The sequence below is a fragment of the Tripterygium wilfordii genome, chromosome 12 (genome assembly GCF_013401445.1).
Source record: "Tripterygium wilfordii isolate XIE 37 chromosome 12, ASM1340144v1, whole genome shotgun sequence".
In the NCBI taxonomy this organism is placed as follows: domain Eukaryota; kingdom Viridiplantae; phylum Streptophyta; class Magnoliopsida; order Celastrales; family Celastraceae; genus Tripterygium; species Tripterygium wilfordii.
The window spans coordinates 4,272,323-4,300,202 of record NC_052243.1 but is presented as its reverse complement, the minus strand read 5'-3'; the positions used below and the strand labels follow the sequence as shown (position 1 = coordinate 4,300,202).

Below are 27,880 nucleotides of genomic sequence, written 5' to 3'. Positions count from 1 at the left end.
TAATCTAGTCAGCGCTGACATATCATTTTTGAAAAAGAAGTGCCAAAAGAAACAATGACGATTGAAATGAAAAAAGTGGTTGTAGTTACTTTTGTTGTAATTACAACCCAAATCACTCTACATACTTTTTTTTAATATGGTATTTAGAATTTAGGGTTCAAAATTTAAGATTTAAGATTTAGGATTTAAGGTTTAAAATTTGGGATTTAGGATTTAAGAATTTTTTCTTTTTATAATAATCTATATTCAACATTATTATGATGAAAATACTCTTAACACAAAAAAACTAAAAAAAAAAATAACGATTGATTTGTCCCGATTGAAAAATGGGCTAAATCTCTAATATTTTATACAACAATTAAAGTCGAGGCTTTAATTGTGTAAAAGGCAACCAATGAGAACCACAATAAGAAACACGGCTAGCCAAGAATGGAGAGGGAAGAACTAGTAGTGAGAAAAATGGTAGACCTGGAGTATCCAACCATCAGGTCCTCTAATAAACTGTTCGTGAAAAACCTTTTGTAATTTTATCAACTGTTCGATAACATAAAAGCAAGACAGACAGACAGCTTATTTTAAGATCCAGCTAATAAACAAGACAACATAAATCTTTGCCGTTTAGTCACAGAAAAACAAAATACAGATGACTCTGAAAGTCTTTTTTTTGAAGAAGTCAGATGACCATCAGTGCTGATAGCTCAAACAAAAACATCAAGTCTAATAATGGGATGTGATCAAAGATAGTTCAGAATGACTAGAAAAAACATTACAGTGACTCCAGATAAGAAACAGATTCGTTCAATAAAACAAATTATAGGAAAATTTGCGAAAGAATAATAATTACAGAAACCTAATACACTAACGCTCTATGCTCGTAAACAAAATTTAAAATAAAATTATACAACACAACATATCAGTTCTCTCTCTAAAAAATTTACATGGAAGCTAGCAGATTTCTCATATCCACCACAGTAGGGATATTCTCATTGGGATAGATCTTGGCAACGAGTTGCACGAAACTTTCATACTTGTCCAGAAACTCTTTCTGTCAAAAAAAGTCATTTCAAAATATGAAGTTGTTAAATATATAGGTATTAGAAAGGATGGTTTATTCAATCGTAGGAACCAACCAACCAAGGAATGAACTTCCGCATGGATTTGTTCTTAGAAATAGTTTCCAATTATTTAATATGCTTTTCCCATATCCCATTTCTAATATTCAGCGTTCATGCCTTTGGAGCCAAATATGCTTGTCGTATTTGTTGATGTAGAAAAAAGCACACAAAAATGTAAAACATGCAAGTACCGAACTAGTTACATTGCTAAACAACTCTCAATGAAAGAACTCAATTAACAGGCCCTGGGCTTTTCTTATTCGCCCCAAGGAGCACTAAGCTCACCTTGCATTTGTCCCATAAGGAAGGTAAAAGTTCCTCTGAAGTCGAGTTTTTCTGCAACTTCTTATACATAGCAGCAATAGACTTGTCAACCTGTATCAGGAAAATCAACTAATAGTAACTAAGGTTTTAAACTACAGAAAATACATTTCAGAAGCATTGACTGACATACCCCAGATAGACTTGCTTTGATCATCTTTCGGAGATCCATTTTTGACAATCCAAGCTGGAAAGGGATCTGAAAAGGGGGGAAAAAGATAAAAAGGAAAGGCATTGACAAATTTAAGATAGATAGGTAACTGATGTAAAATAAATCTGTTACCCGCTACAATTTCACAAGTTAGGATATCATCATTTTATTTTGATCACAGATAATTCTACAATGCAAGATTTGGGATCCTCCAGCCTAATGGAGTTTAGTTTGACTATTTATCCATGCGTCAGATGGCCTTTTTTTCTTATCATTATTCACAAGTCCTTTTCTTATTTAGATGTGTCTTCCAAGTGAATCGTCCCTTAGACAATCCCATTTTTTTATTTGTATAATTTCATTTTTTTTGAATTCCATGTACCAACAAAAATTCTAATTGTTTCATATGCTTACCTTTCTCTTTGTTATACAAACGAGATTAACTGTAAACAGTATTTTCCGTAAAAGAATTCACCAAGAAGCTCTGTAACAGGTCACGTGAAGTAGTAGATATGGGAAGACATACAATCAACTAGACACTAACCTCTTCGGGTGTAATTGTGTACATCAAATCCTCAATCCTTCGAGCAAACTGGAAAAGTCGTTCGAATTGCTGCATATGCATCATCCAGATCACAGAATGACATCTTATAGAGCTCAACATATTTAACATAAGTAGACCACACTTCCCAAAGGGCAAGGAAAGCAAAAAATAGAGGATTACTTACATAGTAAATGATCATGCTGATATGACGCGTACAAGCTTGTTCATAAGCTTCACTTGCCTGATGATAAAACTTGGCCAAAGTGGGTACAACATTGGCCACATCATACAAACTGCATGCCACTGCTTCTAATTAGCCAAATCAATGCATAATGGTCAAAATAAAAAGAACATTTACTTTTAGCCATCAGCAAATACATTAATGCATTAGCTACGGAAACTGACCCCACCCCACCCTCAAAACAGAACATAAGAGAAGAAAATAAATACCTATTCTGAAATGCTGCATAGTTCTCTAGAAGGAAAATATCTGCATACTTTGGATCTGTCTGCGCAATTTTCTCCAAAGTCACGAACATTATGCTAACCTGGTAAACATTTTTTGTGTACGCACAAGAAAAAATAAGAAATATGCAAATAAATATATGTGGAGAGAGAGAGATCCACAATGCTAAACGAGTCAGATGAATTAAAAAGAAAAAGAAAGAATAGCAGTCCAAGCAGAGATGCTGCAAAGAGGACATTGCTTGCTTCTGATAAAGGGAGCCCCCTGCGAAAAGGGGAAAAAATTGCATACATGCATACAGAGGAACATTTTCCCGACCCTCATTTACAAAGGATCTGGTTCGTTAATTGTCCTGAACAGCAGCTGTAACTAATTAACATTTACCTTAGCACATGAAGATTTCAAACCCCATATTGCCTTTATACCTTAGACATTTCCAAGGATTTCTATGATAATAAAACAAAATGAAACTAAATAAAAAAGTGAAGGGCGATCAAGAAAAATATGATCACCCACTAAATATAGCCCCATACAAACTGTTCACAACCCAACTACATTTTTGCAGTGCATTTGGTTCACATCGTGTACTGGAAAACTCGTCAATTCCAAAAAGAGAAATATGTGCTTGAATAAAGAGTACTCACAAATTTCGTATATGCCTGATCAACCAAATCCCTAGATTGTCCTTGGATATACTGCTCCATACGGGTTGCCAGAGTTGCAAATCTATGAGACACAATGAGAGTAACACTTGTAATGAAAAAACAAAAACAGAAAGTATTAAACTGGATAAGAGAGTAACTTACAAAGAAGAGTTGGAAAAACTCAGATCCTCACTTTAGATAACTAACCTTTTATTTATAATTTCTTTTCAAAAATAAAGTTCGAAGAATCAAAAGCTTTATCAAAACAGTCGGTAAAAAAAAATCTATGCTTTTACGATCCCTTATGATTGTACAATCCACAGAATGAGGTCACACTAATCTCAAAATAATCAGAAATCTCATCTTAAGAGGGGGATAGTCTAGCCCAAGGGCTATGACATTAGCTTAAGAATGATGGCCATCAACAACGTGTGTAAATTGTTCAAATCCAACCAAGAGAAGCAGGGTTTGGTATATATCCTTAATAGATATATACTCTCATGATCAACAAACCACTCAAGTCATTTAAAAAGGAAAAAAGAAAAGAAGTGAGGAGTTTCATAAAAATAACATATGCATGGACAGGAACTAAATTTACCGCGGAATGTATGATAGAACACCCATCTGGCGCACATTACGCTCATTTCTTTCAATCTGGTGGCAAGCCTCATCAACAAACTGAAACTTGCAAGTTGATTTGTTAGTTTCATAATTATCAGAATGCAAACGAAAAACTGCTTCTCTCTCAATCTGAAAACATACACGGGCAAACTGCGTAGAAATTCTTGATTCCAAGTCACCAAGTAAGAGACGCACAAATCCCGCTGCATCGGCTTTTTGACCAGAGAGATACCGCTCTGTAATTCCATGCATTGATATGCAGCGTAAAGGATCAATTTTGTATGCCCAGTCCACCACGGCATAAAAGTCTTCCTGAAATTTTGCAGTCAGAACTGTGATAGTGAAGTAACCTTGCAAAAGAGTTCGCAAACCATCCCATGCTTCTAACTTGCAGGATAGATTGAAAAGACTACCGTGTAGAGCCAAAAATAAAAATACAACTAAAAATACCAAACAGTTCCACCAGCTAAGCAACAAGAAAAAGTCTAAAAAAATTAGGAGGGTTTGGATTTCTGACGACTCAATGCCATATTAGTTAAATAAGAGGATAAATTAATCACCTAGCAGGTCATGACAGTATTGAAAACAAAGGTTTCAAAGACTAGGCAAAACAGCCAATATCTGAATTGCATTTTTTTCGGAACAAGGTGATTTGTATTGGTACAAGGAAATCATAGATCCAATATTTTAACCAACATATAATATTACTACAATCTTATGAAAATCTTGGAAAACTTCACTTTGTCTCATTCTAACATAACTCCTAGGGTGGCATGAAACTACAGTTTAATCTATTAATTAAGGTGGGGAAACTACAATTTAACCTATTGATTAAGGTGCGGATTCCTCTTATAGCCTCACTTTTCACCTTTTAAGTCTTCAAGTTTCAGTCACAGATGGTCATATATTTCAACAGAACAATGATGTCCCAAGTTCCACCAGACAATCTACAAATTTGTCGACAGAGGAGCTTCCAATCACATGACAAAAACAATTGCAAGTACATGTCCATTGCAAGAGAGAATCTAGTACACTACCTGAATTCCATCGAGCAAGTCCTGAAGGGATTCATTCAGAGTAGACAAATCTGCAGGATTTTTACCTACAAAATCAAAGTTTTAAAATTTTACATAATGACAAATTGGAAATCAGGAGGTTGAGGACTTCAAAGTAGACCTTACAATTTGCACACAATTTAAAGCATACAAAGGCATATCATAATCTAAGAGAGAGGGCTGAAAAGATTACCAGATTTGCTGTCATTGTCATCTATGTCCATAATGCCCAAATCATCATCATCATCTTTTAAATCATGAGATCCGCCTTTACCATTTGCAAGACCTCCTGGAGGAACGAGTGCAGGAACTTCAAAGCACATGAAATGCGCAAAAAAAGAACTCTGCAAAATCAACAGAAGAGAAAATAAAACTTCCAAGAAGAAAAGGTTCCAACACTTGAGCTTAAGAATATCTGCAGAAAAACTGGACCATAACCTCATCCACAAGAAGGGGGATGAAAATCGTCAGCATTTTGGCATAAGCATCAGAAACTGAAGAGGTATCAGCAGTATTCGCACTTTGAGCAGAACCTGCTGAAGCTTCAAGCCAGACAGTTGGATTTCTTGATGCTTTTGTACTAGCACGAAGCTCATTTGCAAATTCACGAGCCTGTAGATGAGATAGAGAACTTTGAAACAAGAGAAACTAACAGAAACACGTCATTTTTCAGTTCAGAAAAGATTTGTATTTCCTGACCTCTCGCCGAAGAAGTAAGTTGAGAGAGCTACAATAAGCTTTTCTCAAAGGACCCAAGCAGTTCTTATCAAGACTCTGAATGGAAATAATAATAATAAAAAATCTTCAGAAAGGAGACTGCAATACACATACAAAAACAACCCAAAAAAGAAAATGAAATTATGGAAATTAGTCACTAATTGACCTTCAAATGCTGCAGAAGCCGAGCATATGTCCTACATTTGTACCTCAAGTCAGCATGATCAGGCCTCTTCAATTGACCCCGCTGTTTAAAGCAACCAGACAAGCAATAATTAATAATTGATAAATGAGACACAAATTTTACACAATCAGTACCATGAACCAAATGACCCTGATGAAATACCTGTGAGAAGTAACTCTTGTCACCAATCATAAAATCGACCAAACTGGCAAAGTAGTTTCTCAAGAACTCAGAAGCTCTCCTGACAAATGTAGTTTTTAACTTTTCAAGTTCTGCCCGCTTCTCTTTAACCTGTAACAAGGCTACAGGTCTTAGAAGGAGAGCATCCCTACAAATATGCTAACATATTCCCCTTCACAATGACATCTGAATTATAATTTAACTAAGAACAACTTTAGAAATTAACAGTTAACACCATAGAACACGATATTTGCCAACCTTCAAATGAGAAGTACCAGTTACTTGATGCTTTGATGGCATGCCTCTGGAATTAAACATGTGTTTATTATCATTTAGTATCATTGCAAACAATGGGTCACACATTTAAGTCCTGAAAAGAGTCTAAGCACTGCAGCACCACTGCACCAAGCAGATCTGCTGTGCCTTACTGGACCATGCTTACATTATAGGAGTCTTGGGCACAAAACTAGTTTATTATTTATGTTAGACTTATAATCCCACATCACTTGGAGTTCTCCAAGCGATGTGATTTATAAGAAAAGCCCAAGCTTCTCTCAATCAACAAAGGCATTTACTGGTCTTAAGTACCATTAAATGAGAAACAAAGCCATGCGAGCCCAAAGTGGAGATCCATTAACACTTTCTGAATCCTCGCCTACCGACCAAAAAGACAAATTCACACAGTAACCCAGTTTTCACAATTTACAGGCATGGAAACACAAATTCTAGTTCTTGATATTTCTAACCAGGTATGGTATAGCCTTGAAAAATATACTGAGGGAAGACTAGGCAGCATTGACAAAATTTACCACACTTCATAAGATGAGGAGCGCAACCATGTTTCATGAGGGAAACGAACCAAAAAAAATAAATTAAAAAGAGAAATTGTAAAGATTCAACAGTTTATAAAACGTAACATGAAGTTGGTCTTATTATTCCAATGACCAAAATCTTAACATGCAACAAAGGAGCTAAATGAGTTGTAGAATTAGTAAACTTAAGGTACAGCTTTCATGTTTAGTGAACTTTAAAACAGCCCACGCAAAGTTCCCAGGGAAATCTAAAGGTCATATTTAGAATTTCAAAGTTCTTTTCCAGGAGTAAAAGGTCTATATAGCATAATTCTAGATGATAAGGACCCCCACTAATTCCGGATCCGCATTTGAAATGGTCCGCCCCGAAACTTCTAAATGGAAAAATCTGCATACTCTAGGTCAATTTCTTGAGAATATATCATGATAGCATGAGTAAAATGGTGAATACCAAATCACGCCTGGCATAAGCCATTTCGAGAGAATGCTTTATGGCGAAAAGTCATAGAGGTGTACAACAGGGAGGCACAGAACATACCGCCCGTATGTTTGCAAAGGCAGGATCCAAATTGGGCACTTCGAGTCCACGTAAAGCACCAGTCAACCACTCACATGCTTCAATGTTCTGAAGCATGCGGGCCTCATCAAATGAACCACCTGTCAGAGATGCTGCATACTACAATCCACGGAATGATATTAGAGAAAACATATAGAGCCTTAATTATGATGCATTGAATAATTTCTTTGATGCTGACAGGCAGAGATGAATGAAATACCTCAGAAGGGACACGCAACCGTTCAAGAAGTTTATCAAGTTCCTCAATAAGTGCTTTGTTATTTACAGACTGCATCTCCAACTTGTTATTACGGGTTTCTATCTGGTCATCATGACAAAAGTTACTGGCCAAGTTGAGAATGGGTAAGGTGTCCATGCTGAAAATATGCATGCATCTATATAAAAGACACTTTTCTTGCTACCAGCATGGGATAGAAAATCAGGATTAATTATGAAACTCTCTTTCAACAAGCCATTATAAAAAATAGCATAGAAAATTTGAATCAATCCACTAGTTCCACGAGAAAAGCTAGATTCCAATCATTAAAAGGTCGCGTTGCTTATCTTAATATTCACTGCGATAAATAATATTAAGGATTTGTTGAACACGTAGCGCAAGAATTACCTTCGTTTTAGGCACAATAGCTTAACAAAATCCCAAAATCAAAATGAGCAAAAAGAAGAACTAGGAACATGAGGAATAATGGTCGAAATGAATACTTCTTTTACTAATGCAAACCGTGATAGACACTACTAGGTCAGACAGAATGAAAACAAAAATCCTACACAATTACAATTAACAATTATCCCTACCGACTCAATGTCTTCTCTCATGTGTCTAAGCTTCACATTGAAGATGCTTAACCATTCATCCATGTCATCAACACAATTTGTTGCTGCCTCAAGGCCTTGCAATACCTGAAAGACCCACAAACCAACATCTTAATAGAGAAGGCATCATCTTTTTTTAAAAAAATAAAGACAAAATCGTTCCAATTAAAGCACTGTCAAATGTCATCATAAAGTAAACAATCTGATATAAACTTCTAGATACAGTGGCCCAATAGCTCAGAAGTAGCTTCAACTGACAACATGTCCAAGACAGCGATGTTCTCAAAGGATGATAAGCATGATAACTTCAATAGTTAAGGTTCATAGTGGACTTAAAAGGTGAAAAAACCACAGGATGCACTAGTCAGGAGATTCATTCTCAAAAAGAGAATACACAGTAAACTAAGAGATCCAACATCTGCAATACAGATTTAAGAGTAAGATAGGAAGATGGCCGAACTAACTTGAACATAGCCATCAAATAAAAAAGGATTCACCTCTTCAATTAAAGGTTCACTTTCCAAAATGGCGTGCACATTTGCTGCTTCAAGAGCAAGTAGCTCTCGCTTCAGCCTCTCAGAAAATGCCTCTGCTTCACCAATACCCATGACATAACTGCACATCACGACATAAATAGAAAAATTGGACCAGCATAAAGGTGGTTTCAACATATAAAAATTTTAAAAATGAAAAACAATATCGACTTGAACTGCTGCAATACAGCAAATAACACCCCATTCACATTAATAAGTAAAAGCAGCAAAGAATAGCAAAAATAATGATGTACTGCCAAGACTTGGTGGATGCAGACAAGTGAATTCTGTGGGTTGGCCGCAAATTTTTGGTAGTCTAAGAGGTAGATTACATAATTATAAGGATCCTCATGGCTCATGCATAGACTGAGGCTTAGGCCAATTTCATGCATAGACTGAAGTCTTAGGCCCATTTTATGTATCTAGTATTTCAAAACTTTATGGCATCTGAACAGCAAGCTATGTATCAAGAGTTGCTTCATCCTTTCTTTTTTTCTAACAGAAACTCCTCCATGCTTACTGGTCAAACTAAGGTTTCCTCAAAGCCATTACAGAAATGAGAAAACTTGTTAAAAGAGTGGAAAGAGTACTGTTTTGACAATTAAATATTCTATAGAGCACATTGATTTACCACCCCATAAATCTGAGTGATTGGTCTCAACTTGGTGGAAAGAACCAATATGGCATTATATCAGCCTGCTCATCAACATATCAGTATAAGAACCAGTACATAACTTATAAATCTAAAAGTCTTTTGAAGCTTAAATAAATGCGATAAAACTCGGACAAGTTTCCGGCTTTGAAAACTTGGACAAGTTTCCGGCTTTGTTTCAAATAAATTCCAGGACAACTCAAAATATATCCTTCCTTATTATTTTTATTTTCATTTGCATATCAAGTTGTAAATGAAATTGTTAATACAGTCTTGTTTCAATCAAAGCGGATCTCAACTTTCTGCAAAAATGCAACCGAAAAAAACATACGTGTCCAGAAGAGCTTCCATGTCCTCCTCCTCAGCTTGTGAGACAAGTTCTCTTTCAACAGTTACTTTCAAGTCGCTTTCTGTCACTGTAGCTGCAACAGGACCATCTTGCAGATTCCTTTGAGTTGTAACTGTCGGTGCATTTTCCTACAAAAGGGTAAAAGTAAACAAAATAAAACATGTGAGATGACTAAACCCTTTGAGTTTTAACTGCATACTAATCTGCCCCCAACAAAAGTATTGATCTTAAAAACAAGTTCCAAAATTTTTTTATTAGATAATAGACGTATAACAAAGCCTGCCTGATCTAACCCACATGACCCAAGCATCTTCAATGCAAGTTCAAAGTTTCCGGATAAAGTTGGGTCATCCTCATCATCAAAGCGTTGGGGACGGTATGAAATTCTCAGAAGGATGGAAACTATGTTTAGGGTGCCTTAATCCATTGCATAAATAATTCTACACACAGAGGAATAATTCTTCCAGACTTCCAGAAATTGAAAAGCAGTGGTCCAGTATGGTGAACAAGAATGCTAACTGATCTCATGCAGAGGTGTATGGTTGCTAACCAATAAATAATATTCTAAACCAACTGATCTGACTAGGGTCAGATGATACATTCACCATCATATTTCATTTGTATTGAACTGCAGTTACCGCACCCAGTCAATGCAATGCAATTTGGGGAGGGGGGAGGAAATGAAAAAAAAAATCACTGACATACCAAAATCAGCCACTTAGGCAGCAGCAGCAGAGAAAAGGCCATCAATTATCATTTGAGAACAGAAATTGAAGTAACATGGTCGAGAACATAGCTAAAGTTAGAAAAACGCTATGTTTAACTGATATTTGGCTGAGTTTCTAATATATTTAATTCAAGCCTTTACTTGCCCTGATGTATTCAACAATTATAATGTAGACAGATCAGGTTTTTAAATGTATGGTAGCATATTCATAAACCGCTTACAATACGAATTTGACAGATTTATTACAACATATTGCAGATATATTGGCAGTTGCCAAGCAGCTAAGAGCAGAGTTTGAGAGAAATCTAATGTAATGAAATGAAGATTAATATACACATTTCAGCAATACACATAACAGCAGCCCAATTCTCATAGAACTCAAACAATTCCTGTCAATTACAGAAAATTGCCCCCTGAACCTCAAGTTTGCCTAATTAATACCTACAAGAACTGTAAATTTGAGCTGAAACAGTTGGTAAGAAAACCAACCAAGATGTGACTCAGATTATGGCATATGCAGACAATAGAGAACAACTTCTTAACTAAGAAGAACAAAGGTTCTTGCATGCACCTTAGCCCAAAGTGCCATCTCCACAACATCTATTCCGACAACTTTGGGCAGACGGCCCAGTACGTCTTTGCAAATGTTTAATATTTGAAGCAAAAGCCGATTCCTACAAGAAAATTGTCGAAGGAATTTGAAATAGACAACAATAAGTTCTCTTAAACAATAAGACAACATTAAGTAAATGATAAAGTGAAGATACTACAATTCATATAAAGGACGTCTAATGATTGCTTTCTGCGCTAAAAAAAAAAAGAAACTCAAAAAGGTTAAAGAAAAACAGTGTTGTATTCCCATCTCTACCTGTCATCAATATTGCGCATTGTCCACTGAGGAGGAGAAACACTTTGATTTCTGAGATTATCAAATCCCTGAATGAATTTAGCCAAAAGTTGCTGTCAAGATGGAGATAAAAGGAGAAATTAACTTCAGGGGAAATTTTCCTCATTTGCTCGAATTCCATCTTACCAATGTGAATGTACAACCACTGGGGTCATTAGTTATAACCTCTACTTTTGAAAGATGCTTAAGCTTGTACAGTTTAGCAGGCTGCATGTACAACAAAATTTATTCAGACTTCACTCTCAAGATATGATGTTAAATAAAAAAAAATCTGCCAAGTACTAACAGAAAATAATTGTTCTGCAAAGTCTTTTCCTTCACTCATTCAGTTGGGAGTTGAAGCAATTTATGTTCTAATCTAATGTATTAAATGAACAAGTAAAAAATTGAGAATCTATACGGTGATGTGTTATAATGAATAATTTCATAGATAAAAACAACTACCATGCAATTGAGAGACTATTCTAGGAATTGAACCAAATACATCTAGATTGCGGTGGACCAACTTTACCACTAAGCCATATGACATAAGAGCATTACAAAGGAAAAAAAGTACCAAAAAAAATAATTCATCAAGTAGTTAAATAGTCATAGCACCCAAATTTTCTGAAATACTAGATGAACCACGCATTAAAAGATGGCAGCCTAAACGCTTTAGCTCATTTCATATAAAAGGAATGATTAAATCAGGAATAAAATGCACATGTAAACTGAGTAAATGCGTGTGTGTATATTGACTGTTGTGACAGGTAATGAATAACATGGCACAGACACATTATATAAGGGCTTGGTTTTAATATTAAACAACTTATCACTATTGATTTTAATATTCTAAAGTACCAAGGGAAAAAAAGATGAAAGTTACCTCAAGAATTCCACCAGTAGAGTACTTTAGGACTCGCAAAAAAGCTTTAGTCCGCTGACCCTTTGATTTTGCTGCACAAATCAAAGACAATTACTAACAATGTGGTTGAGAAAATAGAATGATATAACAGACAAAAAAAACCTTTTTTTAAGTTGATAGTGGAAAAAGATCACACAAATAATTTTCCTGATAGCAATATATCAAGAGCTTGTGAGCAGTGCAACCAGGAAGCCACTCTCTACAACAACTTGGATTCTATGTTGCTCTGCCAAAGAACAAAACTGAACAGGCCCTCATATGACGCCTACTAGAAAGGAGTTGCAAGCTGCCCCCCAACAAAAAATGCTGAGTAATTTATTTTTCAATGGCTTTTACAGTGACAGAAAATAAGGAGAAGGCCATTAAAGAATACAAAATATCTTTCGAATCTACAGTGGTCTATGAAAAGAAATTTAAGGTAAATATGGGAGTTGATGCAAAGAGCCTAACTGATGCCATCCTTTTATTTCTGCATCAGTCTTCACCATTTCTGCCTAATGTAATACTGGAATGCTAGCATGAAAAGGAAGAAGAAAATAAAAAAGAATACAAACACATAATGACAAAGATAAGGGCCAAACATCTCGCACTTTAACAAAAGGTAAACAACTCTCATGCACAAGCACAACTCTCCCACAGAGGAGGACCAGTACTGATCGGCAAGAAATATAAGGTTAAAGCAAAAATTTATAAGCTAAGTCCGGAAAAAGCCACAGTGACCAGCTATTCCCACAACCACCTTTCATGGGTGGTTGTAAATTATCGTACAAGCACATTTTGTACATAGCCTTATCTCCGGGGAAAATAGAAGACATAAACTAGTATAACAGGGCCAGATAACGGACCATACACCTCAACTTTAATCATTGCATTACCAAGCACAAAAATACAGAAGTGCCGAGCGACCCTCCCGAGCAGACCAGACATTCCAGACGACGTGAACATAGGGGTTTTGTTCCAATTTAAGTAGCACGATTGTACAACTTCCTTAAAACAACAATTGAGAACTGGCTATAGAATCCTCTCTACAAATTCAAAATTCGGATCAACAATGCGAAGGCATTGGCGTAGATCCCCCAAACGGATTACATAAAGCAAAAAATCGGGAGAAATTGGACATACTAGAGAGAGCAAGAACCCTAGGCTTGGCCATTTGGCGGCCCAACTTGCCGGATTTTCCCCAGATCCCTCTGCTCTTGGCCACGCGTATCGAAATCACGATCTTCTGCTTTGTTCCTTCGATGGCCGCCTCACAAGCACGCTTTAGCTCCTCATCGTCCGCGCTCGATTTCGCCATTTTTTTTTTCCTTCTACGCACTTCCTTAGCTCGCTCGCTTAGAGAAGATCCAACTCTGAGAGATGGTGGAGAAATTTCTTTTTCTTATTCTTAATTTCCTTGTCCGAGTATGTATGTTACAGGGAATTGTGGGGTGGAACCGTACAATTAACAGCTTCTTATGACTCTTCTTGAGATAAAATCATAAATGGGCCAATAATCACAAAAACTGTTACCGCCGCCGGTTTTATAATGATGTACATAATTATCTATCTTAAGAATAATTACATCATGATAAGGAATAATTACATCATAAATTTTGTAATATCTTAATTTATTAAAATATAAGCTAAGGTCAAGCTTGAATAGTCGGAACTCAAACTCGCATTGGAATACCCACAAACCACTTAAGTCCTCGGCCGAAGTTCAGACTGTTCAATACATAAAAAATGTCAAATCTTATTAGAGTGGATGTTAGAATCTGCGACCTCACGCGCATATGCATTAAGAAGTCCGAACTCGCTTTGGAAAACCCGCAAACCACATGGGGCGGTTAAGTTGTTGCACCAGCATCATCACGTAACTGTTGGTCATGAGTTTGTGCAAGCACAACCGGCTCATGTTGTTTCTCCATACTTGAGAGTAAATGGCTGGCCTGAAGCCCTGAACACTGAGTAGTCGGGACTTTCAAATGCCAGATATATTACATTGAATGCCGAATGTGCGAAACCTTCATTGGAATTATAGAGCTCAAACATTGCAGGTCCTTCCGTCCAAGTGTTCGATACGAAAAAATGAAGGCGCTGACTGAGTCCGGTTGTACCACTGCTGCAGAGTGCTGCCACTGGGGTTGCTGAATGTACAGAGACGGGGCAAGCCACGGCCTTGAGTGGTTTTTGGATGAGCTTTTAAGGGGCACAGGTGAGAACAAAGCAAAGAGAATGACAACCACAACCAATATGACTGCAGTGCAGGATATGACACTGGTAACGGAGCAGATATGGCAATTCGTCCCCAATTCAAGATTTGTACAAAGATATTTTCATGGGATTCCATACATAATCATGTATAAGTGCATAAATTTGCAAGTTTCCGAAAGCTAGTTGGCTTCAAGTTTTCTATCGACCAAGGTGTACATCATGATAGTTACCAAGTTGGGCAACGACTCATGCGCAGGGAAAAAAGTTGGGGTTGGGGATTCTGAGACCAAGTCTCAAAAAATAATTTAACTACAAATTGAGTTACGAATGAACGAAACCTATTGGTAACCATTTGAGCAAATCAAAAGAAAGTTGTCGAAGCAGACAGTCTTTAACTTCTTAAAGGCTTAGCTTTGCGTATATGCCCCATGCTGTTAACAAGATCTTTGCGGGTGCAAACAGGGAACATATTGATGTTCTTGAGCACTTTAAATCGCCATAAAACGTATGGGAAGCTGAGTTGATCTCGAGAAGTAAATCGAACTACCTCATTAAACCAGAGGCACATAAACTGATTAGTCAATTGCGTATGCTCCCTCACAATGACCGAAGCTTCAGCTAAGGCTGCAAAGGCAAAAATTTCAAAATTGAGCAACAATCAGAAAATTATACAGTCCATGAAAGAATTGTACAGAGGAAAGTTTAAGGCTCACGAGCATTTAAATTTGGCAGGGGCATTCATAGGTGTGGGGGGAGGAGGGTTTTGGAGCAATTCCAATAGAAAAATTAGTGAACTTCTATAGACAGCTCTCAAGCCCTCTTCCCTCCAATGCTCCTGCCAAGCATACCCTTAGGTTATGCTTGAGGGGGAGGATTTGGAAGGGTGAAAAATTACCCTCTTACCAAGCATAGCCTTAGCCTACGCAAACTGCTTGTCTATCCATTGTAGCTCTCGTCCACATCAAAAGCCCCTCCTACTTGAATCAACATTCTAGCCACAATGAGTTTCTTAAATGCCACGAAGCCCAGATGTCCAATGGTCACAATAATCTTTTAATTTAATATCCAGTTCTTCAATTCTCATCACTGTTTTTATACCAGTTTCAGATTCATATGCAATAATAAAACAAGGAAATATATACCTTTCTTCCCATTAAATCTCTTGTCATCAGGCAACCCATCATGTTGATATTGACTCAACTGGACCTCAACTTCTTCTGGCGTAGCTTTGTTTTTCTTGACAACAGCCTTAGCCTCATCATATACACTGCTTCGAGCTCCATGTTCTGAAATCGCGAGTACAGATTTTGAGCGCCAAAGCAGAGCTTCCAGGACACCTAAAGGGTCCCTTCTAAATTGGGACTTCGAGTCCACCCAAATAGAATATTTTGCTTGAGGAAAGAGGCGATGAGCCAACATCTGATGATATGCACACAAACAATAAGCATGGATAAAGCAATGCACAAGTGAAACCATCTAATGAGAGAGTTCTTGAATTTCATCCAAGTATGAAATCAAAGTATAGATCATTCACCAGCTCATATTTACAGGTCAAATAAAATTTCAATATTGAAATTCTGTTGACACGCACCATTATAAAAACTCAAAGTTTAGGTCCCATAATGCAAGTAACCATAAAAGAAAGCATAGACTCACTAAAGATGAATAAAAAAGGGTAAAATCAGCACAGCAACAGTCGAACAAATGCCCACACATGAAAACATTGAGTCATGGAACAATTACACAGAACTTGCATATGCTACACTATATTTTGGGTAAAACATTGCCATAAAAATGAAATAAGTCAATCAAAAGAACAATAACCACGTAGAAAAATATCTTGCTAACAGAGCTACTTTTATCTGCTACTAAAAATTTTATTCTTGGAACATAAACGTTATTATAAAGGCACATGGAGACAGTCAGAGCAATCAACATTTAAGACAATTTCTTTTTTACAGTGTTCCAAACCGATTTTAATCACCAAATGAAATTCTTATTGAGACTGGCAAGAGATCTGCATCGCCTTCTTGTCAATCAGTGGCTGCTTAGATGCTTATGATATGAGTTTTCTATACTGAACCATTTTCATAATACATAAGCTCAAAAACCAATCTTTATAGGACACAGAATAAACAACTTCAAGAAAAGACCATCAATTAAAAGATGAAACAAAACTATAGGATTGCTTTTTAAGGAAGACAGCGTAGAACCTAGTGAGACAACTTGTTCATAACATGAAAAGAAAGACAACCACCCCCCATGAACCACCAAGAAAAAAGGGAGAGTCGATGGCACTTAAAACCCACTAAAAAAGAAACAAATCTAGAGAAATAATAAGGCGGTAGTAAATTGAAATGATTCCAAAACTAAACAATATCATGTGTGAAGGGGGAAGTTTATGGATCATTCAGTACCTTTGGGATTTTACCATTCAACCTTTGGTCCGAGAAGGGAAGATCCTTTACAACCACAATGCGCCATTTCCCAATAAAATGGTCCTCACCAATTCTATGTCCAACAGATTCTTGAGTTTCCAGAGTAACATCATCCCAGAATGCAACAAAGCATACCTGCACCCATTTAGCACATATTTATAGACTGAGAATATGTAAGCCCACAGGTGAGACTCTCCACAGATGCTAACCTGTTGGACAGATGCCTCCGACATTCCAATAGGTTGATAAAGGTCATCTCCACCACCAAATGCACAAGTAGACACGACAGCCTTACAAGTTTCCATGTATCTTCTGTCCTCGTCCAAAATTCTAAACCCTCCATTTTCACTATAAAATCCGCAATGTATTGCAGCTGTTTCTCTCACCTATCAGCAAATATCAATCAGGGGAGACAAGCATCATGCCATTTTTATAACCAAAAGTTCAAAAATAAAGTGAGGCACGGAGAATTTATCGCATTCAATGTAGAAGCAACTCCTCTGCTGATTCCAAAGTAATCCAATAAGATAAATGATTGTGAATTATCCTAAATCCCACCAAAGATATAAAGATGCAACACAAAACCTTATAACTTTCGTCTCTCTGATCAAGAGTTTGGTTTCCGGTAAATAAATTGAATCTTTTGACTTCTGAGTTTTGTTGAGGAATGGTCGTATTCCTGCCTAGAAATGGTGTATCTTTCTCTGATATATACAGAACACTTTTAACAGGACTCCTGGTATCTTCAAGCATGGGTATATCCAGATGCTCAAGTTCTTGTGGAGGTAGGAGCTTCAAGCAACCTGATACAATCCACAATGCGTGTCACATACTGTTCCACTATTAACATTGATCACAACTCCATTCACAAATGCACACAATGTCTCCAATTACTCAATAGTTTTCACAACCAATGAAGTATATCATTCTGCACCTTAAAATGGTGCAGGAATTGAAACAATTCAATCGGTATGTGTAAACCAACTTCAAGTTCCACCGTAAGCATATGTTTGCTAAACATTGAGGCCGTGATACCAATTCAGGCAGTGAAATAACCAAATATAGATAATTTTTTGATAGATTAACAACAAATACAGAGGGAATGACACAAGTTAAAATCAAAGTGGTATCATGACAATAAATAATTTTAATTACGTGACCATGTCTAGCATATGTTCAGCACAAAAAGAATTTACTCGCACTATATGCTAAAGAGTGTTAGAAGAAGATGAAAGCACAATTAATTGATTAAGGTTATGATGCAATTCTGAGGCAACATTGATCATAATCAGTAATGAAGACAAGTAGACAACGAAAGACTCTGTGTAACTCGAAACTTTCTCCTATGGTTCTCTTAATTAGCGTATACGGCTGTGCTCCATAAATAAATACCCAGAAATAATCACATTAGACGACAAGTTCAGCACGAAAACTTACGTTCTCTAACGCCGCCGACAACACGAGTCGTTGGATCGAGCCGATTCAAATTCACCTGAGGTTTCATCTCCAATTTCTTTACCATGCCGTGTTCCGGGCTCGCCACCAAACTCGGCCTCCTACCAATCCTCGAGGCCTCGAATAGGAGCAAACCAGCTGCGGGGAGGAAGATCAGAACCATCCAGTACTTCACAAGAAGCCTGCAAACTCGGAGAGTTAACTCGTTCTTGTCTCGGTAACCTGGTTTCTTGCGCTTTCTACGGACTCGAACTCGCATCTTACCGAGCTCGTCCGACTCCTCATCCGAGACGGAGATCGAGATGCTATTGTTGTTGAACATTGTAGAAGCTGACACTGATCGAAAAAATTAAAAGAAATGTGTGAAGAAATTTGATTTGAACTCAAATAATTGGCAAATTAGGGTGTTGATAGTACTACAAGCGCGCGATCCTCTGAGAGTATGAGCAAATCAGTTTTTTCGTTTAGGAAAGATACACTCTGCCCCTGACCATTCTAAAAAGAGAGATTCTTCCTCTCTCTTTTTTTTATTGAAAGTACAATTTTACCCCACAAATACCATGTTCGATTTTTTAAAAAAAATTGTTCGTATTATTGAATAATATTTTTTTGTCATTTTGAATTTTGATGGTGTTCAATCGGGTCGGTTGCTCGACTGCTCGATTGTTGACAGCTCGATAAAAACTAAAACTATGCAGATTACTCGGTGCTATGAAGTATGAACTCGCCCTTTAGCTAATAGTAACAAGTGAAATTATGAGAGAGATTTACTTGGATGAAAGTTTTCATTTATATGATCCGAGAAAATGATTTTTATGATTATGGACGAGATTTTTAAAAAATAGTACATATTGAATAGTATTTTTGTCATATGGACGTCCAAAATTTGGCCGATTCTGACTGTTTGGTTATTTGGCTGTTCGGTTCTACCAGTGTATCGAGGGTCGAGCTAGAGATTAGAAGAATGATTTTTTGTCCCTGCGTATGAGAGAATGTAAACTTTGGGATCTCTGAGGTGAGGACACACTAACACTTAAGTTAGCTCAATAGAAAGTAAAGATATGGAGATTACTCGGGCCCATGAGCTCTCCCTTTGGCTAATAGTGAAAAGTTAAAATTGCAAAGAGAGATTACTTGGATGGAGATCCTCTTTTATATGATTCGAGAATAACTAATTTTTCATGATTATGGGTGAGATTTTTCTACAGGTGAATCCCCTCTCTATTATCTGCCTTATTTGACGATGAGTGCTTCTTGATACCCCAAGGTATTTTGGTCAACTAATTACCAAGGTAGTGACTCTAACCCTCCCGAAGAATCTTGTCGGGATGACATCTTAGTTGGCCGACCTCTTGGGTCAGAGTGGCATGTGTCAAGATCTCATTAGTTTCGATATAATCACATTCCAATCGAAATATATAGATTGGAATATATATATATACAGAAATTCTCATATAAGGGTTTAACTTGTACGAGATACAATTACTTAAAAAAGTTGAGAGCTGGTAATCACCTCTTTCTTCTGCAGAAAATAACGTACTTTTCTTCTGTAGAAGATAACCATGATATCAACATGCACAAAAGGATTATCACAAAAGATTAATAATTCTGGCAATAGTAATCTGACCATCTAACAAGGACCACTTTATTTTATGAAGAAACGAAACGAGCAACCTTATTGAACAATAAATATTGTATAAGAGCCCAATAAATCTCCCTCCAATATTATCATATCTGCGGCAAATCAGACAGACATCTACCCATCATCAGTTTTAACACCTGAAGCTGGATTAGAAATGACTGGCTTCAACTGACAGGTATCTGCACAAGAAACTTTTGAAAGATGGTCAATTGTCCATCTCCATAGTGAAAACTGATGACAAAAGAATATCTAGTATTGTAAAGATGATAACTTCAACTTGGCCATGACTCCAGAGGGCAACAACTAGGACCTAACATCAGTACCATTAGACCTCAGTCAGTGTCCCAACAACTAGGAAGTTTTGAAGCTTTCTCCACACCATTTGAATGGTAGGGAGCTATTCTGTGAACTGCCTGCGTCAGGGAACCCAGCAAATCATTCTCGATGCAATCATACCTGCATATCATAAATCAAATAACGCACCAACTAAATAACCGTTGATGGAAGATATTTGAAATTCATAAAAAATGTAAAATCATTTTTTGTAATTTCCAAATCAAGGAAATGCAATGAAATGTCTTGTTTTCTAGTCAAATTACAGCACTTGAGTTGCTGAAGCACCCTCATCTCCACACTTGGTTTGGTAATTATTGAAGATTCTCCATTTTATAAAACAGAATAAAAAATTATGTTAAGAGTGATTATTTTCAAGGGACATAATTTTAGATATAGGGGAGAGATAAGTTTTACAAGGGAACTCACATGTTTTGACACAGAGTACCAATGCTAACGGAAAGACAGATGATCCTCATTCTCAGATCCCTAATTTGGTCCTCCGTGTATTCATCAAAATTTTCCTCTAAAAATGATGAAAGCTTCTCAACATTTGCCTCGAACTGCTGTTGTTGGTCCTCAAACAAGTTTTTCTTAAGTTCCTTTTGCTCCTCTGTCATTTCATCTTTAAACAAGTCATCGCCAAACATGTAATAGGCAAATGGGTAGGTGCAGCAAAGAATTCGCCTTGACCTAAATAGCCTGTAGAGCCCATTCATTACCCAACTGAAATCTTTAGAAGTAGATTCCCTGTCTTCCAGCTTTGTTATCTTTTCTTGAATGGCTTCTTCTAGTTTAGATTCTAGCTTAAAAGAATCAGCATGCGCTTTGTATCGACTATGGTAGTGAATGTAACGATCCAGGCTCCTCTTTGCAACCTCAGCTTTCTTTTTACAATCTTCTTTATACCGCCCACAGCTGTGATTAACGATGGTTGTCCAAGTATGATCTTTGCCGGTAGCACCGCCACATAGCCAACTGCATAACTAGGAAGAGAGTTACAACAGGAATGCCATTTAAATGCATGAGAAATTTGACAAAAGACCTTTAATCGTATATAGTAAAACCGAACTTATTAGGCATTAAACAAAGCAACAATCACATTTACAACATTGCCATTGAACTTGGAGCACGATCATAGGAAGAGTAAGTCTCACTAAGTGAAAATTATCCACATTGTATGAGAAGTTCACCCATGCGGTCATTTATGAGTTTTCCAAGCATTTCCAATGTCCTTGTCATGACAGAGCAAGGAATAAAGGACAGCATATTATTGCAATCATCACAATAGAAAAGAAAAATTAAAACTGTTTTATGTAGAGCATATTATGTTGAAAAATAATAACAGGAAGCCGGGAAGTTTTGGTTTTCCGAATCACTCATAGTTAGACATATTAATAATTTCCGTCAAGGTATATTACCAAACAGGGAAATATGGATCAGGAACTTGCTAATTGCCACATCTTCACTTTATTCAGTAAAATAGAAGCAAGGTCTAATACAGTAAATTAAATGAGCATAAATATCTTCTCCTCCCGAGAAGTCAAAATATATGTTTATGTATATGTATGTATTTATGCATTCATTATCTATACTGGAACAGGGAGATAAAATTTGCTCTAGACATAGATAAGAACTTACCAAAATGCTTGTTCACAGACACAGCATACTAAGTTGCACCCTCCATTCTTTTCAACCAGCTTGTGACATTTTGGACAAGGTTTCGTGTGGATTGTTATCCAATTAACAGTCTCAGACTCATCATGGCATTTCTTGGACCAGAGTTCCCACATTAGACAAGAGCAAGGTGAGTGAGCTTCAGACAAGCAACTAAAACAAAATTGGACACCACATGCACATTCAACTTCGCAAAGTTCATCCTCTTCAATTCTTATTGCATTTCCACAGTGAGGGACACTGGGGCACCATTTAACTCTTCTATTGTCCTCAATATATGATTCTAAAAGAGAACGATCAAATTTCTCCGCAAGACTAGGATACCTCCCACCAACTAGACATCTGATTTTCGAATCATCACAGACAGCGTTGCACTTGTATGCCATGCACTTAATGTGTCTGCTTTGGCCGTCGTTTATCTTCACAATAAAATGCTCGATCCAACCTAACAATGTTCAAAAAATCAAATTTAGTGTTACTTTTACAATCCAAATAAACACATGCACACTCAGGGGTATAATAATAGCCACCTCTGAATTATGAAAATGCTTGAGAATGTCAAACAAGTATCATATCATTACATCAACAAACTGAGATGAATAAAAATTATATCTTTAGCTGAGTCTAAATTTTGATATCTTATTTGATCAAAAATATATCACGGTATTAGGTGGACTTTAGGGTGGATAAAGAAAATTTCCCTTGCGCTTCCTTTATTATAAAGATCCAAACACCAAATCTGCAAAAATTTCCTATGTGTGTGTGAGCATGCATAGGAACCTAAACTGCAAATCACTTTTCAGATTGGCTTTGTACTAACGGAAAAACAATACAACTATTCAATTCATTTTAAAACTGACGGAAAATGAATAAAGAAACATTGTAATTCCATAACCGATTCTGGATCCCATAGACATAATGATAACTAATATAGGTCTAGGAAACCTTCATTCACATCACAAGGTTTCCTAAATTAAATTCTTAAGCAGCAACATAACAACCTGAAGCAAAATTGAAATTTTTTAAGGATGCGGTAATTGCCAAAAAGAGAGAGAGAAAGAGAGAGTATTATTTAGAGTAGCATACTGACAATTGTTGCAAAAGCAATGACCACAGTCCATCACAGTTGCCTCATCTGCAGCTACATCCTCAAAACAAATACTGCACATCAGTGTGGATGAAATCTGTGACAGATCATGTCCAATAACAGGCACACCAGCTCCAGCGCATAACTTATCTTTCCCATCCTCTACAAGCACAGCCATAACCTTTTCAACATCCCATCGATAATGAATAAGTAAGGTTCTTGCATGGTGTTCCTTCAGTGACAGCAAGTCCATCACTCTTTGCAAGTCCTCTTTCTGCACAGTATGAAAGCCCCAAATATGGGGCAGTTCTAAGTGTCTCAAACCATATTTTCTGCATTAGGTTCTTGAATGAAAAGAAACAGAGCATAATAAATTAAAAAAAAAAAAACAGTTTGTTAAAAAATTAAACACTTTACCTGTGCAGACAATAAAGTTTCTTTGGTAATTACCTGCAAAAGATGAGAAACAAAAGGTGTAAAAATAGAACGAAATACCTGGATTGGAAGAAACCCAAATTGTTGCGTGGAAGGACTCCAATTAAGTCACGAAACCATCCATAAAATAAGATATGCAATCGTACAAAAAAGAATTGTATGAAATGCTTCATCCCAAAAAGAATTAAATTTAACTTGGTTATTGGAGGGAATGTAGAACGAGTATAGTTACTCAACAGACCTAAAATTTCTTAAAATCCTATCTCTTCACGCGATTTCTCAGCAACCAAACAGAACAGACATAAATAGAAGTTATAATTAAAATGTCAAAATGATCAATTCTCCTTACCTTGCAGGAAGGACCATTCGCCATTGGAAACAGCAACTCACCGTCAAGGGCTTGAAACACGTCCAAAGACTCATCGTCATCATCATTCTCATAATAAGAATAATCATCATCATCACTCAAGACAAAATCCTCCATTTTCATTATCAAAACGTATGCACACGACACGCTGGACTATTCAATCACGGATCAATATTATATTTCACTAAAATCAAAACCAACAAATAGTAGTTTCTGTGGCTCCTCCTTTCTGATCACGGAATGTAACAAGTTTCCCGAATTTAAGAGAAAGAATCGGCGCCGTCCTCATCGAAGACGGCGAGGTTTGGACTGATAGAGTGTTGTTGGTTTTGCTATTCATTCACAATTTTTTTTGCCGATGATGAAGGAAGTAAACAGTGAATGACAAAGACGAAGACTCAAGAGTATGAGAGAGGACTAAATGACTAATAAATGGCAAACACGAAAAAAAAAAGAATTGCGAGTCAAGCGGGTAGGTCATACGTGCCATGACTAGAAGGGTTGGTGGTGTGAAATATTGTTGTTGTATATATTTTACTATTGTTATGCCGTGTACGTCTTCTGGTTAGTTGGTGCGCTCTTTTTTTTTCCCCTTGTTGGCTGTTTCTTTTTCTTTGGACTCCATATTTAGTTTAGATGATTTGTTACTTTAATTAATCCATTAAGTGTGTTTTCTTAAATTAAATGGAAGAATTAAAATCTCACGTTGAATATCAGAGTTATTGTGATTGATTTGGATACGAATTCAATCCACGAGCAAAGTGGAGAGATGATGTCTTTGTGGGGCCTCGAGCTAATCATTTGTGGGCGTATTTGAGTTAGCCATATGACCAAGTAAAATTTGTGTATATCCATGTACATATTTGACTACAGATGACTCAAATCTTCTTGAAACGGGTGAGATACCCGTGGCTCAATCTGTGTTGTCTTTTTGTAATTTCTATACTCTTGTATTAGTTCTTTGTAAAACAAGATGGAGCATTTACAAAATGGAGCATGCTCATGAGACTCGGATCCCTTCGATATCACTTGTCCAGTAAATTTACCAATAAATTCTATCAATTAATCCGTTATGTATCTAGGATCCGACATGAGCAATCCAAGTATCCAACAGATCATTACCATCTGAACCAAAAGTACAATACATAATTTTTCTCTTCTATATGCACAACAAAACAGAGAGATATACAAGTTAAAGCAACATCTTTTCAGTGACAGTATTGCTAAGTTGCTAACTGATTTTCCAAGATGCTTGGAGAGCAAACTCCAAAAATGTGATAAATAATTAGGTAAAACTCCAACCTCAACGTTTGGAGAATTGCGGCGCTTTACGAGCTTTCTTCAGGCCGACCTTCTTCCTCTCCACCACCCTTGAGTCCCTGGTCAAAAGCCCTTCCTTTCTCAGAGGTACTCTGTGGTTCTCGCTCACCTTTAACAGTGCTCTAGCAATGCCAAGGGAAATTGCCTGAGCCTGTCCAGAGAGGCCACCCCCATGGGCCTTGACAAATACGTCATAACTACTTTCATATCCCAAAGTTACCAACGGGACTGTCACGTATTGAAGCCATAATGGATTACCTTGCAGATATTCCTGCGAAGCATTGAACAATAGGGAATGTATTAACAATCACAAAATCAATGAGACAGCCCAAGTAGTGAACAAAAGTAATAATCCACAGACAGATCCCATTAGGCATACAACTGTGAGATTTGAGAAAAAGAAATATAACTTAGATCAGGAATAAAATCCCCAATCTTAGACACACAGGCGAACATGTGGCCCAATGATAAATGATAGAGTTGCAGAGGTGTAACTTAGAGGTCATAGGTTTAATTTCTCAAAACAGCCTCTCCGCATATTATATGGGGGTAAGGTCTACATACATCCCGCCTATCATTGACCTCGCCCACTGTGGGAACCTTGTACATGGGAGTTGTTGTTTACCTAAATTGCATTCCAAAGGACATACTGCTGAGTCAGTTGAGAAAATCAGAAGCAGAATTCACACCATTTAAGGTGGTTCAAACATTCTCCCTCGAAAGCCAAATGCCATAATCAGACTTTGAGTTTCCTTTTCTTTGGTAAAAGAAGAGCACATATTTGGCCATGACAACCAGAGAGGCATTAATCTCAGTGCAAGCCAGTTAGACATTTCACCTAAATAAAAATACCAAGGGAAAGAAAAAGGAAAGGCTGGAAAATTATGTTGGAAGGGGACTTTGGCCTCTCCATCTCCTACAGTCCTACCCATGAGCTGCTCTAGCTTTTGCAGACAACATGATATGAAAATATCAAAACTGTAAACCTCTGCCGTGTAACCAGAAAGTCAGTTGACTAAGGTGCAATCGTTAGGAAATGTCAGAAACAACCAATCATGGAAATAACTAGAAGTCAAACAAAAGTTGATGATATAAGTGTCATATACTAGTTGACTAATTTGCGTCCATGGACCAAAAGAAGATAAAACCTCCGGCCCAGGCCACGGTGGATAACCGATCGATAAGAAAGTTGTAAGAAAAAGGTCTAAACTCTAAAGTTAAACTTGTACAAGTCATGAACTACAACATACCAAGCACACCAAGAACACATTACACATGGCTATTTCATGAAAACAGGGTAGTACCGCTGGTGCTACAAGAGAATAATGCTCACTGTAAATGCATATTTTGAGTATTTATTCAAATTCATGGGTGACTAAGGTTACTAGTAACCTTTAGAAGGGAGACGACAGGTTTACCAATAAAATTAAGTACAAAGAGTTAATGAAAAAGGATTTCATCCTATTTGCTCAAACTTCAAGTATGAATTGTTCCAGATATACGACTCCAGAAGAGCTAAGCAGTCACACTATAGTAAGAGCAGAATGCCTTCAATCTGACACCCACTTTATAATGGCACTTCAGGGAAGACAGCCAAGAAAATGATTAATAACAAGGGGTTTTAGTTATAATAGAAAATCCCACAAGTCTTAAGCATCTAGCATACTCTTGATCTGCAGAACATAGCAAGCCTACATTCTGCACAAGTTTATATACAACTTTATATGAGGTGCAAAAGCCATCTTTGGCCCGAGCAATACCAGCTTGAATTTATGAGTCGACTCAGTAATTCAATTATGCATAAAATGTGTAAACCAGAGAAAGAAGATTTCTTAACTACAGATGCAATCACTCTTATCACATTAATGGCTGAAACAACAATTTCAAGAATGCGTGAAAGATGTGGCAATTTATCACTTGCTAGAATTTAAGAGAAGAATGCTCAAGGTCACAAAGCAATCCAGTAAATTCTGCACCACATCGGAATTCCACCAAAAAATCCTAAAACCCTACGTATGGGTATAGCGAACTCAACAGGGGATAAAAACGAAGTCAGAATATAAAGAGTGATTAAAATAAAAGAATACCTTGGCATCACGGTAGTTGATGATTACTTTCCCGTTGCCTTCCTGTAGAACGACGCGTGCAATAGCGCATTTACGACGACCGGTTCCGATGATTGGCTGGGCCGCAAAGCCTCCAGGGAGCCTCGATTTCACAAGCTTCTTGAGGTCCATGGTCTCCAACTCCGGAGGCGAAGCCACCGAGGCAGATATAGTGAAGGTTGTCGGCTTGGGCGCGATTGAAATAGAGAGAGATTTCGATCGAGGAAAAATGAGGCCGTTTGGTCTCTGAGAAATTTGAGAGGTAAATGAGAGAGAGGAGAAGGAGGACGTGAGAGCTGATATGGAAACCGCCATTGTTAACGTACTTCGGCTCTATTTCTCCTGAAGGAACGACGGATAGAGAAGCAGAAATTTTGAGCGGGTGGAAAGGGATAAAGTGATAAAACCTCCCAACTCTTCAAGCTGCCTCAGACGATTATACATCGAAACGACAACGGTCTATGATAAGGCAATATCAAAACGACTAACATTATTGTCGTTTAGATGCCCATGTCTTGGTTTCTCTTTTTTGGTTTAGTTTTGTTTGTATCAAATT

At 37.1% G+C, this 27,880-nt stretch overlaps 4 protein-coding genes across 5 annotated transcripts; all 4 read right to left on the bottom strand.

Annotated features, from left to right (window-relative positions):
- Positions 1-729: 729 nt before the first annotated feature.
- Positions 730-13,759, bottom strand: LOC120010801 (exocyst complex component SEC3A). The gene is made up of 25 exons (XM_038861662.1): positions 13,392-13,759; positions 12,231-12,301; positions 11,492-11,572; positions 11,327-11,394; positions 11,030-11,132; positions 9,714-9,859; positions 8,695-8,812; positions 8,180-8,284; positions 7,587-7,688; positions 7,349-7,486; positions 5,981-6,109; positions 5,801-5,881; positions 5,617-5,691; positions 5,356-5,529; positions 5,111-5,261; positions 4,900-4,964; positions 4,004-4,174; positions 3,840-3,919; positions 3,242-3,323; positions 2,582-2,679; positions 2,316-2,424; positions 2,132-2,200; positions 1,570-1,635; positions 1,401-1,490; positions 730-1,045 (listed from the first exon to the last, which is right to left on the bottom strand). Exons 1-25 carry the CDS (start codon positions 13,564-13,566, stop codon positions 935-937), a joined length of 2,658 nt encoding a protein of 885 aa, XP_038717590.1. The 5' UTR covers positions 13,567-13,759; the 3' UTR covers positions 730-934.
- A 793-nt stretch (positions 13,760-14,552) lies between these two features.
- LOC120010802 lies at positions 14,553-18,839 on the bottom strand. Of its 2 annotated transcripts, XM_038861664.1 has the most exons (7): positions 18,341-18,839; positions 17,489-17,706; positions 17,113-17,289; positions 16,883-17,038; positions 15,608-15,884; positions 15,369-15,439; positions 14,953-15,089 (listed from the first exon to the last, which is right to left on the bottom strand). In XM_038861664.1, the coding sequence occupies exons 1-6, from the start codon at positions 18,678-18,680 to the stop codon at positions 15,402-15,404; spliced, it is 1,206 nt and encodes a 401-aa protein (XP_038717592.1). In that variant the 5' UTR covers positions 18,681-18,839; the 3' UTR covers positions 14,953-15,089; positions 15,369-15,401. The 2 variants fall into 2 exon arrangements, with proteins under 2 accessions (XP_038717591.1, XP_038717592.1); XM_038861663.1 differs by lacking the exon at positions 15,369-15,439 and having other exon boundaries at positions 14,553-15,089; positions 18,341-18,836.
- Positions 18,840-19,981: 1,142 nt separating this feature from the next.
- LOC120011352 (probable E3 ubiquitin-protein ligase ARI2) lies at positions 19,982-24,382 on the bottom strand. Its single transcript, XM_038862449.1, has 6 exons — positions 23,882-24,382; positions 23,515-23,547; positions 23,101-23,371; positions 21,975-22,455; positions 20,763-21,311; positions 19,982-20,456 (listed from the first exon to the last, which is right to left on the bottom strand). The coding sequence occupies exons 1-6, from the start codon at positions 24,020-24,022 to the stop codon at positions 20,333-20,335; spliced, it is 1,599 nt and encodes a 532-aa protein (XP_038718377.1). The 5' UTR covers positions 24,023-24,382; the 3' UTR covers positions 19,982-20,332.
- Positions 24,383-24,940: 558 nt separating this feature from the next.
- LOC120010368 (30S ribosomal protein S9, chloroplastic-like) lies at positions 24,941-27,748 on the bottom strand. Its single transcript, XM_038861143.1, has 2 exons — positions 27,307-27,748; positions 24,941-25,490 (listed from the first exon to the last, which is right to left on the bottom strand). Exons 1-2 carry the CDS (start codon positions 27,637-27,639, stop codon positions 25,203-25,205), a joined length of 621 nt encoding a protein of 206 aa, XP_038717071.1. The 5' UTR covers positions 27,640-27,748; the 3' UTR covers positions 24,941-25,202.
- Positions 27,749-27,880: the final 132 nt, after the last annotated feature.

Excerpts from the sequence above, each read along its gene's own strand:
- LOC120010801 (XM_038861662.1), bottom strand. The coding sequence starts at position 13,566 with ATGGCGAAATCGAGCGCGGACGATGAGGAGCTAAAGCGTGCTTGTGAG. Across the intron at positions 7,487-7,586 it reads GGTTGCGTGTCCCTTCTGAG|TATGCAGCATCTCTGACAGG; the intron begins GTATTTCATTCA and ends CGTGGATTGTAG. Across the intron at positions 4,175-4,899 it reads ACTTGCTCGATGGAATTCAG|GAAGACTTTTATGCCGTGGT; the intron begins GTAGTGTACTAG and ends GCAAAATTTCAG.
- LOC120010802 (XM_038861663.1), bottom strand. The coding sequence starts at position 18,680 with ATGTTCAACAACAATAGCATCTCGATCTCCGTCTCGGATGAGGAGTCG. Across the intron at positions 17,707-18,340 it reads TGTCGGCGGCGTTAGAGAAC|GTTGCTTGAAGCTCCTACCT; the intron begins GTAAGTTTTCGT and ends GGATTGTATCAG. Across the intron at positions 15,885-16,882 it reads TGAATGGTAAAATCCCAAAG|ATGTTGGCTCATCGCCTCTT; the intron begins GTACTGAATGAT and ends GCATATCATCAG.
- LOC120011352 (XM_038862449.1), bottom strand. The coding sequence starts at position 24,022 with ATGAAAATGGAGGATTTTGTCTTGAGTGATGATGATGATTATTCTTAT. Across the intron at positions 23,372-23,514 it reads AAACTTTATTGTCTGCACAG|AAAGAGGACTTGCAAAGAGT; the intron begins GTAAAGTGTTTA and ends CATACTGTGCAG. Across the intron at positions 20,457-20,762 it reads GGTACTCTGTGTCAAAACAT|GTATGATTGCATCGAGAATG; the intron begins GTGAGTTCCCTT and ends TATGATATGCAG.
- LOC120010368 (XM_038861143.1), bottom strand. The coding sequence starts at position 27,639 with ATGGCGGTTTCCATATCAGCTCTCACGTCCTCCTTCTCCTCTCTCTCA. Across the intron at positions 25,491-27,306 it reads TCAACTACCGTGATGCCAAG|GAATATCTGCAAGGTAATCC; the intron begins GTATTCTTTTAT and ends AATGCTTCGCAG.